Below are 12,359 nucleotides of genomic sequence, written 5' to 3' on the forward strand. Positions count from 1 at the left end.
GCATTTGTCTCTATATAACAATGACTTTTAGAAAAAATCACCAGTGACTTTTGTGTTTCAAACCTAATGTACATTGTGTCACTTGATATTATTTGTTCAAAAGAATAAATGTTCTGTTCTGGATATTCTTTTTTTTTTTTTTTTTTAAATGGAGTCTCACTCACTCTGTTGCCTAGGCTGGAGTGCAGTGGTATGATCTCAGCTCACTGCAACCTCCACCTCCCGGGTTCAAGGGATTCTCCTGCCTCAGCCTTCCGAACAGCTGGGGTTACAGGTGCGTGCCGCCATGCCCGGCTAATTTTTGTATTTTTAGTAGAGACGGGGTTTCACCATCCTGGCCAGGCTGGTCTCAAACACTTGACCTTAAGTGATCGCCTGCCTTGGCCTCCCAAAGTGCTGGGATTACAGGCATAAGCCACTGCGCCCTGCCAGTTCTGGATATTCTTAACATACTCTATGCTTTTGTCTAAATTATTTGATTCTGATTTCCAACAGTGAAATGGGAATGATGGAGAGTTAATACAACGGGATTGTAAGGCACATGGAGCGTCTCTGACATAAATAGTTATAATCATATCATTTTCCCAATAGAATGGTTTGCAGGGATTAAATGAGATAATGGCTATACAATTCTTAATACATAGCTGTAAATAGCAATGATTATTTACATTTTAGTTTGAAAATCAGAAAACTAAAATTTAACAACTGAAGAAAGAGTTCAGCTACTTTGGGTGCTCAGGTAGAAAAATACTTGGTGATCATGAAACGATATGTCTGGAATTTGTTTCAAAATAATCGGGGGCGGGGGGTAGGGAGGGTAGGGTGTTGGGGTGGTAAGGGTGGGTTGGGGCTGCCGTGGTGGGAAATTGGCCACGTTACTGATGCTGAGTGTTTGCTATTCTAATTTTGTATCCGTTTGAAAATTTTATAATTAAAAATTATGATTTGTTTCGCTCTACGCAACTATGTTGACATAATATATTTGGTAAACTGAAATGTCACGGAAACTTAGTTTGTAACCGGTCAGTGGCTTTTTGAGGTGTAGACACTTCACACCTTACTTCACTCCCCACTGTAAGGAAGATTTAACTTGAAGCAGAGATAATGATTTGAATTTACGGCTTTTATGATGTCATAAATGGGCGTCATTTTAATAACTACTCTCAGAATATCTTTTTCTATTCCACTTTACTTTTTCCTCTCCACTTAACCAACTCATCATTAGAAACTACAAGTCCCAGGATGCACTACACGATGAACGTCGGATCGAGGACCTCGTGTCTCTGAAGTGGTTGCCCTCGCCTTATTTGAATGGGAATAATCCCAATGAAAATTGATGTTTGTGACCCAGAGCAGATTCTGGAGCCTTTTGTACGCCTGGGACGGCCCAGCGTGGAAGGGACAGTGTGGTGCCTTTTTGTTCAGGCTTCGCTCAGGTCAGCCTCACCCTTTCCTGGGGCCTCCATGCGGCAGAAGGGCTCTGTTAGTGCGCCTCTAAGATGGCGACGCCTTTGGCGGTAAATTCGGGTAAGTGTGGCCAGGCAGAAAGACGATTGAGCTGAGCGATGACCAGGTCTTCAGGGAGAGACGAGACCGTGAGGTTTCTCGGAGTCTAGGACCCCACTTATGTGCGGTGCCTGCTTTTCCCTAATTCTGGGCCTAGAGTCCCACCCCTCCCCAGTTTGAATGGCGCGCGTCGGTGCTGCGGCTCCAGCCCTCGAGTTGGGGTTTGAGATTCCAGGCAGTGAGGCTTGGGCCGCTGGACCCAGGTGTGTAATCTCTCACAGCCCAGGGCTGGGTCTGGCCCCCCTCACCCCCAAGTTTCACTGTGCGTCTGTGGTCCCGATTTCGCTGGAATACGCGTCAGGTCTTCGACAGTGAAGCCAGAGGACCCGAGATATTTTCCAGCCATGAGCAGAGGCTGAAAGTAGGCGTCGGAGTTCCTTATAGGGTGGGAGATCTTGCAGGCAGCGAATACTCCCTATTATGAAGTCGGCCATCTGAAAGGTGGTCAGGAAGAGGGTGGCGGGACTTCAGCAGACGTCTCCTAACTCTGCGGATGTGGTTAGGCCCTGGATGTTCTTGTACCTTTGGAGCTGTAGATTTTCGGGGTGGAATTGAATCTAGAAGGTAGTAAAGGAACTCTGGAAGATTTGGGGTGGATCCTCTTTCGGTGATTCTCAATTCGGGCCGTACCGCCCTCCAGTGGTGTTTGAATAAGTGCGTGCATTTTGATTGTCATATTTCCTGGGGTATACTGCTGTGGCATAGTAGGCGGGGCAAAGATACAGAAAGTCCTTCATGGTCAGAGCAGTCCGGAAAAATACTTTGATGCCTAGAATGTTAATGCCTCGATTGAGATGCTCTGAAGTTCGCGGGCAAGATTAAGAGTATATCTGTGTGGTAAATGCTTGTGAGAATCTCACTTAAAAGGACTCTTTTCTGGGTGCATTTTCTGTTTCTTTACAGTCATTTTTTTTAAAGTATTGGTTCTATTTTCCACAGGACTGATATTTTTGAAAAGTTGTCTAAATCTGTTTTGTAAATCAAATCATTTCAGAAACGCTATGATAAATTATAATGAAGGCTATGTTTACTGAACACATACTATATCCCAGCATTGCACTTATTATCGTGCTTATCTCATTCAGTTCCCGTTTATACACCTTTGGAGTAGTTGCTGTTACATACTCCGTTTTACAGATTTGGAAATAGAGGCTTCAAATAGTTACGTAATGTCCCCAGAGTTAAACGTCTAATGATTTAAGTCAGTTTTAGGTACTTAAACTACTTAGTGCTACTACTTAAGCACAACCTAATTCATTTTATGATATTAGACGTATATATTAGAAGGTTAGTAATGAAGTTACATGCTTAATATTGCTGTCCTTCCTTCCCAATTAGATATGCTTAACGTGTGGTTATATATAATACATTTCTCTATTTTATTTTTTAATTTTTCTTTTTGAGATGGAGTCTTGCTCTGTCTCCCAGGCTGGAGTGCAGTGATGCGATCCGCGATCCTGGCTCGCTGCAACCTCTGCCTCCCAGGTTGAAGCAATTCTCCTGCCTTAGCCTCCCGAGTAGCTGGGATTACAGGCACGCGCCACCACGCTGGGCTAATTTTTGTATTTTTAGTAGAAGTGGGGTTTCTCCATGTTGGCTAGGCTGATCTCGAACTGCTGTCCTCAAGCAATCCTTCTGCCTCGGCCTCCCAAAGTGGTAGGTTTACAGGTGTGAGCCAGTACGCAAGGTATACACATTTCTTTTCCTTTTTTTTTTTTTTTTCTTTTATTGAGATGGGGTCTCACCCTGTCCACCCAGGCTGGAGTGCAGTGGCGTGATCTCGGCTCACTGCAGCCTCCACCTCCTGGGTTGGAGCAACTCTCCTGCCTCAGCCTCTGAAGTAACTGGGATTACAGGCGCCCGCCACCATGCTTGGCTAGCCTGGCTAATTTTTTTTTTTTTTTTTTGAGATGGAGTCTCACTCTGTTGCCCAGGCTGGAGTGCAGTGGCACGATCTTGGCTCACTGCAACGTCCGCCTCCTGGGTTCAAGCGATTCCCCTACCTCAGCCTCCCGAGGGGCTGGGATTACAGGTGCCTGCCACTACACTCAGCTAATTTTTTGTATTTGTAGTAGAGAAGGGGTTTTACCATATTGGCCAGGCTGGTCTCAAGCTCCTGACCCCGTGATTTGCCCCCTTCAGCCTCCCAAAGTGCTGGGATTACAGGCGTGAGCCACTGCGCCTGGCCAATTTTTTTTGTATTTTTAGTAGAGACGGGGTTTCACCATGTTGGCCAGACTGGTCTCGAACTCCTGACCTCAGGTGATCTGCCTACCTCGGCATCCCAAAGTGCTGGGATTACAGGCGTGAGCCACTGTGCCTGGCCTATATACATTTCTTTAGTACATACTTGCCCTAAGCTATTATAATTATTAAACAAATCATTGGAGGGAAAAGGAGTTGCCAACAGCAGCAAAGAGTGTACATTGTATAATAAAGCCTTGTGTCAGGAGTGTTTAATTGGCAACATAGGAAACATTTTTAAAAGCCAAGAGTCAGCAGCTGGTTTTTTAAAAAACTAAACGTCTTAGGGAAGGAACTCTTTTTCCATGAAGGAATGAATGTTGGGTTGAGTGGGTAAAGGAAATGTGTCATATACATGCAATATACGTAATACATATACATGCATATACATAACATAACATATACATGCATATACATAGTATCTTTATGCAGCCTTAAAAAGGAAGGAAATCCTGTCACATAAAACAACGTGGATGAATCTTGAGGACATACTAAGTGAAATAAGCCAGTCACAAGACACAAATACTACATGATTCCACTTATATGAGGTATCTGAAGTAGTCAAACTCATAGAAACAGAAAGTAGAATGGTGGTTGCCAGGGGCTGGGAAAGGGGAAAGTGGGGAGTTGTTTAGGGGGCATAGAGTTTCTGTTTTGCAAGATGAAAAAAGCTGTGAAGATCTGTTGCACAGTGTGAATACACTTAACACTGCTGAACTGTACACTTAAAATTTGTTGAGATTGCATTCTATGTTATGTGCTTCCTTTAAATTACAGTTTAAAAAAATCAAACATCTTGGAGTTGTAAGGAAAAAATACAGAGATTGTAGAGTTCTAAGACCTATGGTTGGCCAGGTGTGGTGGCTTATGCCTGTAATCCCAGCACTTTGGGAGGCTGAAGTGGGCAGATCACCTGAAGTCAGGAGTTCGAGACCAGCCTGGCCAACATGGTGAAACCCTGTCTCTACAAAAATACAAAAATTAGCCTGGCATGATGGCAGGTGTCTGTAATCCCAGCTACTCGGGAGGCTGAGGCAGGAGAATTGCTTGAACCCAGGAGGCGGAGGTTGCAGTGAGCCGAGATCATACCACTGCACTCCAGCCTAGGCAACAGAGCGAGACTCTGTCTTAAAAACAAACAAACAAACAAACAAAAAACAAACAAAAAAACCTATGCTTGTATTTCAGCTGTATAACTTAACTAGTCTTGTGACCTTTATGAACCTGGCTGAGTACACTCACAGACTTGTGAATAAGCAACTATTAACACTGCTTGGCAGTCCTTCTGTGATAGTCTGGTCACCTCGTCCATTCACAGCAGTGACTACTTCAGACCTTTCTACACTCTTCAAATCTTTAACCTGCAACTAACTAAACCCTCAGACTTCTAGTCACAGGGAAAATAGGAGCCAACATACATGAACTCCCTTTATTCACTCTCAAACCTACAAACCTAGGTGTGTCTGCATTCTTTTGAATCAGTTTTCCTCGTCTTCCTATCTAATGTAAATCCCACCCATTGTGTTCTTCACCTGTTACCCGTTTTTTGTCTTGTATATTCACTTCTCTCTCTTGCTCTTTCCTTTCTCTCCACTAGTGATCTCATGCCTCACTCCACTTACTGTCCTCTTCCTAGTCAAACCTTTCAAAAGATTTGTTGTTATTCATGGACTCCATCTCCTTCCTTCCTTTGTTCCTTCCTTCCTTCCCTCCTTCCCTCCTTCCTTCCTTCCTTCCCTCCCTCCCTCACTCTGCCCAGGCTGGAGTGCAGTGGTGCAGTCTCGGCTCACTGCAGCCTCCACCTCCCAAGTTTAAACGGTTCTCCTGCCTCAGCCTCCCTAGTAGCTGGGATTACAGGCCTGAACTGCTATGCCCAGCCTACTGACTCCCTTTTCATACCTCCTATTCCTTCACCCATTCTGGTCTCTTCCGTCCTTGTAAACAGCTCTCAATAGGGTTAACTTCTGTTTCTTGTAGTTCAGAAAGTTCCTTTTTAAAAAATTATTTTTTATTTTGAGACGGGGCTCATTCTGTCGCCCAGACTGGAGTGCAGTGGTGTGATCTCAGCTCACTACAACTTCTGCCTCCCAGGTTCAAGAGATTCTCCTGCCTTAGCCTCCCCAAGTAGCTGGGATTACAGGCGCCCACCACCACACCTGGCTAATTTTTGTAATTTTAGTAGAGATGGAGTTTCACCATGTTGGCCAGGGGTGCCTCGAATTTCTGACCTCAAATGATTCACCTGCCTCGGCCTCCCAAAGTGCTGGGGTTATAGGCATGAGCAAAAAGTCCCCATGTTTTAAATCTTCATTTGGCTTGATCTTTTAGAGTAAAGACCAAAATCCTTTTTTTTTTTTTTTTTTTTTTTTGAGACGGAGTCTGGCTCTGTTGCCAGGCTGGAGTGCAGTGGAGCGATCTTGGCTCACTGAAACCTCTGCCTCCCAAGTTCAAGCGATTCTCTTGCCTCAGCCTCCTGAGTAGCTGGGACTACAGGCGTGCGCCACCACACCCAGCTAATTTTTGTATTTTTAGTAGAGCAAGGTTTCATCATGTTGGCCAGGATGGTCTTGATCTCCTGACCTCGTATCTGCCCGCCTTGGTGTCCCAAAGTGCTGGGATTACAGGCCTAAGCCACCACACTCGGTCATCAAAATTCTTTAACGTGGGCAAGTGAGCCCTGCGTGATGATCTTGCCAAACCCGTTTTCTGTACTGCAGCTCTCTTGGCCTTTTGAGTTCTTTGACATGCCGCATTCCCACTTGCCATGGAAACCCACAGGTTGTCCTCTCCCTGGAATGCATATCTTCACCTCCCACCTGTCAGTTAACTACCACTTTTGTTCTTCAGATTTCAGCCTAGTTATCACTTCCTCATGGATAATTCTCTCCTCTGGCTAGGTCAGAGTCCCCTATTATGTTATCTCTTGCCCTGGCTACCTCTCCTTCATATCTTTCATATCCTGACTACAGTTGGATTTTATTTTATTTTTATTTATTTTTTGAGGTGGAGTCTTACTCTGTAGCCCAGGCTGGAGTGCAGTGGCGTGATCTCGGCTCACTGCAGCCTCCGCCTCCCGGGTTCAAGCGATTCTCCTGCCTCAGCCTCCCTAGTAGCTGGGACTACAGGCGCATGCCATCACGCCTGGCTAATTTTTTGTATTTTTGGTAGAGATGGGGTTTCACTGTGTTAGCCAGGACGGTCTTGATCTCCTGACCACGTGATGTGGCCCGCCTTGGCCTCTCAAAGTGGTGGGATTACAGGCGTGAGCCACTGTGCCCGGCCAGATTTTACATTTATGTATGATTATGATTAATGTTTTTCCTCACTGCAGTGTAATCTTACCAATACCTCACACATGGTGAATGAGTGAGTAAATGTGATTTGCTGGAGGTATCCCTAAACATTAAGGAAAATAAATGTATTTCTCAACTGACTAAACAACATGGTAAAAATACATATTTAGTAATTTTGAAAAATTTATAGTGTCCCTTCATTTGTAATCAGTAAAAAGATATTTACTGTAATCCTAGCACTTTAGGAGGCTGAGGAGGGAGGATCACTTGAGGCCAGGAGTTCAAGGCAAGCCTGGGCAACATAGCAAAACCCCAGTTCTACAAAAAATACAAAAATTAGCCAGGTCTGGTGGTGCGCGTGCGCCTGTAATCCTAGCTACTAGAGAAGCTGAGGCAGGAGGTTGCTTGAGCCCAGGAGTTTGAGGCTGTAATGAGCTGTGATTGCCTCACTGCACTCCAGCCTGGGTGACAGCAAGACCCTGTCACAAAAAACAAACAAAAAAAGGTGTTTACTGAAATTGGTCAAACTCAAGACAGATTGAAGATAACTCTTTGTTGCGGCTACCTTTGGTGTTTTTTTTTCTTTTTCTTTTTTGAGACGAGGTTTCACTCTGTTGCCCACGCTGCAGTGCAGTGGCTCAGTCATGGCATACTACAGCCTCTACCCTCCGAGACTCAGATGATCCTCCCACTTCAGCCTCATGAGTAGCTGAGACTATAGGCACAAGCCACCATACCCAGCTATTTTTTTTTTTTTTTTTTTTTGAGACAGAGTCTTGCCCTGTCACCCAGGCTGGAGTGCAATGGCATGATCTCAGGTGACTGCAACCTCTGCCTCCTGGGTTCAAGCAATTCTCCTGCCCCGGCCTCCCAAGTAACTGGGATTACAGGTGTTAGCCACCATGCCCAGCTAATTTTTTTGTGTGTGTTTAGTAGAGACGGGGTTTCACCATGTTGGCCATGCTGGTCTTGAACTCCTGACCTTGTGATCTGCCCACCTCGGCCTCCCAAAGTGCTGGGATTACAGGCATGAGCCACCACGCCCAGCCTGTTTTTTTTTTTAAGTAGAGACAGGGTTTTGCCATGTGACCCAGGCTGGTCTTTGAACTCCTGCGCTTAAGCTCCTTGAACCTTGCTTGGGAGGCCTACCTCAGCCTCTCAAAGTGCTAGGATTACAGGTGCGAGCCACCTTGCCTGGCCCTTTGGTGCTATGTTGATATTAATGATGAACTAAGTAGGCCAGTGGACCTGTTTTTTTTTATTGTTGAGTTTTTTTGTTTGTTTTTTGAGATGGAGTCTTACTCTGTCTTCCAGACTGGAGTGCAGTGGTGCGCTCTTGGCTCACTGCAACCTCTGCCTCCAGGTTCAAGCGATTCTCCCACCTCAGCCTCCTGAGTAGCTGGGATTACAGGCGCACGCCACCATGCCTGGCTACTTTTTAAAAATTTTTTGTAGAGACAGGGTTTCAACATTTTGGCCAGGCTGGTCTCGAACTCCTGACCTCAAGTGATCTGCCCGCCTTGGCCTCCCAAAGTACTGGCATTACAGGTGTGAGCCACTGCAGCCAGCCTATTGTAGAGTTTTGATCTTTAATTGGATGCCTACCATTATTGGGGGAAAAATTGGATTTTTCTCTACCATTCACTGAGCTTATTACACTAAATATGTATAGTACAAGGAAATTTATTGGTTTTTCAGAGGTCCTACTGTATATTAATTAATATTTAAAATGAGGGAGAGAAAATTAACTTTTGTCAGCACTTCATCAGATTTCTGAAATGTCTGTGGTAAGGTATATTTCAGATTTGCATAGGAGTCATCATTAATACCTTCCCTTTATACCCTGTGCCATTTGATGACCAATTCTGAGTCCTTTCTGTTACTAACAGACCTTTTCTTCCTCCTGTACTGCCCTCATCCTAGTTTAGGTTCCATTTTCTTATTTTTTTTTTTGAGATGGAGTTTCGCTATTGCTGCCCAGGCTGGAGTGCAATGGTGCGATCTCGGCTCACTGCAACCGCCGCTTCCAGGGTTCAAGCTATTCTCCTGCCTCAGCCTCCCGAGTAGCTGGGATTACAGGCACCTGCCACCATGCCTGGCTAATTTTGTATTTTTAGTAGAGATGGGGTTTCTCTATGTTGATCAGGCTGGTCTCGAACTCCCGACCTAAGGTGATCTGCCCGCCTTGGCCTCCCGGTTCCATTTTCTTATAAGTGGCTTACTTACCTCTTATCCTTGTTTCCTGACACTGCCTGTTCTAGTCCATCAACCACACTAGAACACCATTGTCCTACAATGCCAGTTTCATTTTGTCATCTGCTACTGGAAACTTTGCCATTTACTAATAGGAAAAATTCCATCGTGGCCCTGGAATCCAAGGCTGAAACCTCTCTCTATCCTTTGCAGTTAGAGAGAGGGCCAAGAAAATGATCCTGAGGGAAGTCAGCTAGTCACCAGGATCTAGGTCCTCATTTTGGCAGGCAGAGAAATCTGATTTTTTTCAGTGTATCCAGAGTTGATTAGGTCCCATTCATTGATTATTCTCTAATCAAATTCAGAAAAGACAGATACGTAAACCAGTATGCCAGTTATTGCTGTTTTTTATTTTGTTTATTTATTTGTTTTTTGAGACAGAGGCTTGCTGTGTTGCCCAGGCTGGATGGCAGTGGTGTGATCTCGGCTCACTGCAACCTCTGCCTCCCAGATTCAAGCGATTCTTGTGCCTCAACCCTCCTTGTAGTTGGATTTACAGGTGTGCATCATTGCGCCTGGCTAATTTTTGTATTTCTAGTAGAGATGGAGTTTCACCATGTTGGCCAGACTGGTCTTGAACTCCTAGCCTTGGCCTCCCGAAGTGCTGGGGTTACACGGATGAGCCACCACCCCTGTCTGCCAGTTATTGCCCTTTAATGGGAAGTATGTCTGCATAGGTACTCATGTTGCCTTGTCAACACATCCTTCATGCTAGAAATTTATATGTCGAGCTATATTTTTAATCAGAAGATTGGAAAGTGTGGGACCAAAGCAGGAGAAGCAAAGCAGGGAATTGGATGATCTGTCTATGTAAGGAAGATCTAGACATGTAGATTCCTCACATCTCCACATCAAAGACCTGACGCTTTGCATCCTTCCCTAATCTTCAGATTAGTTTAGGCTCTTTCTTTCATGTACTCTCATAGCACTCTGTACTTCATCATATCTTTTGTTATACTGATATCTTTGGAATTATTTTTGTTTTGTTTTGTTTTTTGAGACGGAGTCTTGCTCTGTTGCCCAGGCTGAAGCGCAGTGGCACAATCTCGGCTCACTGCAACCTCTGCCTCCCGAGTTCAAGCAATTCTTCTGCCTCAGCCTCCCGAGTAGCTGGGACTACAGGTGCGCACCACCATGCCTGGCTAATTTTTGTATTTTTAGTAGAGACGGGGTTTCACCATATTGGCCAGGTGGCTGGTCTCTAACTCCTGACCTCGTGATCGGCCCACCTCGGCTTCCTAAAGTGCTGAGATTACAGGTGTGAGCCACTGCACCCGGCCTGGAATTCTTTGTTTAATGTCTGTCAGTCTTACCAATTTATAAGTTCCATGAGGCTTGGGATTCTGTCTGTCTTGCTCAGTCTATATATATATATATATATATATATATATATATATATATGGTCCCTCAGTAAATATTTGTTAGTGAATGAAAGTATGAATAAATAATCCAGCTCCACTGGTTTAGTCCGTCCTCTCCCTGCACATCTCCCCTTTAAAAAATTTTTTTTTCAGGCTGAGTGCAGTGGCTCATGCCTTTCATCCCAGCACTTGGGAAGGCCAAGGTGGGCAGGGTAGATTGCTTGAGTCCAGGAGTCTGAGACAAGCCTGGACAACATGGTGAAACCCTGTCTCTACCAAAAAAAAAAAAGCAAACCAACAAAAATTAGGTGGGTGTGGTTGCATACCTGTATTCCCAGCTATTCAGGAGGCTGAGCGGGGGAGTATCTCTTGACCCTAGGAAGTTGAGGCTACAGTGAGCTGAGATGGCGCCACTGTACTCCAGCCTGAGACAAAGTGAGACCCTGTCTCAAAAAAAAAAAAGTTTTTAAATTACATTGCGTCATCTGACATTGTTCATTGAGTTATAATGTATTTAATTACATTACAGTTATCTTTCATGTTATTCTTATATCCTGGTAACTTTATTTGGATTTGGGTTTTCTCAACAGTTTACCCTGTTTACAGTCTTTAATGTTTAGGCTATAGTTAGTTCTAAGTTTCATCTGTTGAGTAATTGGTTTTGACCAGTTTTTCCTTCAGAGTCTAAACACATATGAGTACCTTATCTGCTTATTTCCAAACAGAAACCTTTGGCTTTAGAGTCATATTTTTTAAATGGTGAGTCTAAAATCAGTTTAGTAGGGGCCGGGCGCCGTGGCTCATGCCAGTAATCCCAGCACTTTGGGAGGCCGAGGTGGGCAGATTGCTTGAGGCCAGGAGTTCGAGACCAGCCTGGCCAAATGGTGAAGCCCCATCTCTAATAAAAATACAAAAATTAGATGGGCATGGTGGCATGCCTGTAATCCCAGCTTCTCAGGAAGCTGAGGCAGGAGAATCACTTGAACCCAGGAGGTGAAAGTTGCAGTGAGCGGAGATTGTGCCACTGCACTCCAGCCTGGGTGACAGAGTGAGTGAGACTGCATCTTAAAAACGATAAAGATAAAATCAATTTAGTGGGCCCCTCACCAAAAATGGGACAGAACACAAAATATCATAGGGCATTGAATATAATAAATGAATTAATTTTAGTTTTTTATTGTTGTTGTTGTTGAGACAGAGTCTTGCTCTGTTGCCCAGGATGGAGTGCAGTGGCGTGATCTTGGCTCATTGCAACCTCCACCTCCCAGGTTCAAGTGATTCTGGTGCCTGGCCTCCCGAGTACCTGGGATTACAGGTGTGCACCACCACTCCTGGCTAATATTTTTGTATTTTTAGTAGAGACAGGTTTTTACCATGTTGGCCAGGCTGGTCTCAAACTCCTAGCCTCAAGTGATCTGCCCGCCTTGGCCTTCCAAAGTGCTGGGATTACAGGTGAGAGCCAGCCTGAATTTTAGTATTTTATATAATACTTTTGTTCCAGTTTTGTATATACATGTGTACTGGGTTGAAATGTGAAATATTTCTTACTATGGATTATAGTCAAAATTTGAAAGCACTACTCCTACCTCTTTAATCTTGCTACTGCTCTGAATTCTCTTTCATGCTTTCACACCTGTCTCTG

General features: G+C 44.5%; 1 protein-coding gene across 2 annotated transcripts in view; it reads left to right on the forward strand.

Moving 5' to 3' along the window:
• Positions 1–1,254: 1,254 nt before the first annotated feature.
• The window catches only part of NUP205 (nucleoporin 205), a 91,767-nt gene continuing 80,662 nt past the window's right edge, over positions 1,255–12,359 (forward strand). The window contains exon 1 of one of the 2 annotated variants that reach the window (XM_004046274.3): positions 1,255–1,527. In XM_004046274.3, coding sequence (XP_004046322.1) covers positions 1,500–1,527 — 28 coding nt within the window. In that variant the 5' untranslated portion in view covers positions 1,255–1,499. Of the gene's footprint in view, positions 1,528–1,749; positions 1,770–12,359 lie in introns of those variants that run through there. The other variant, XM_055347188.1, reaches the window with a different exon arrangement.

The sequence above is a fragment of the Gorilla gorilla genome, chromosome 6, assembly GCF_029281585.2.
Source record: "Gorilla gorilla gorilla isolate KB3781 chromosome 6, NHGRI_mGorGor1-v2.1_pri, whole genome shotgun sequence".
Taxonomy (NCBI): domain Eukaryota; kingdom Metazoa; phylum Chordata; class Mammalia; order Primates; family Hominidae; genus Gorilla; species Gorilla gorilla.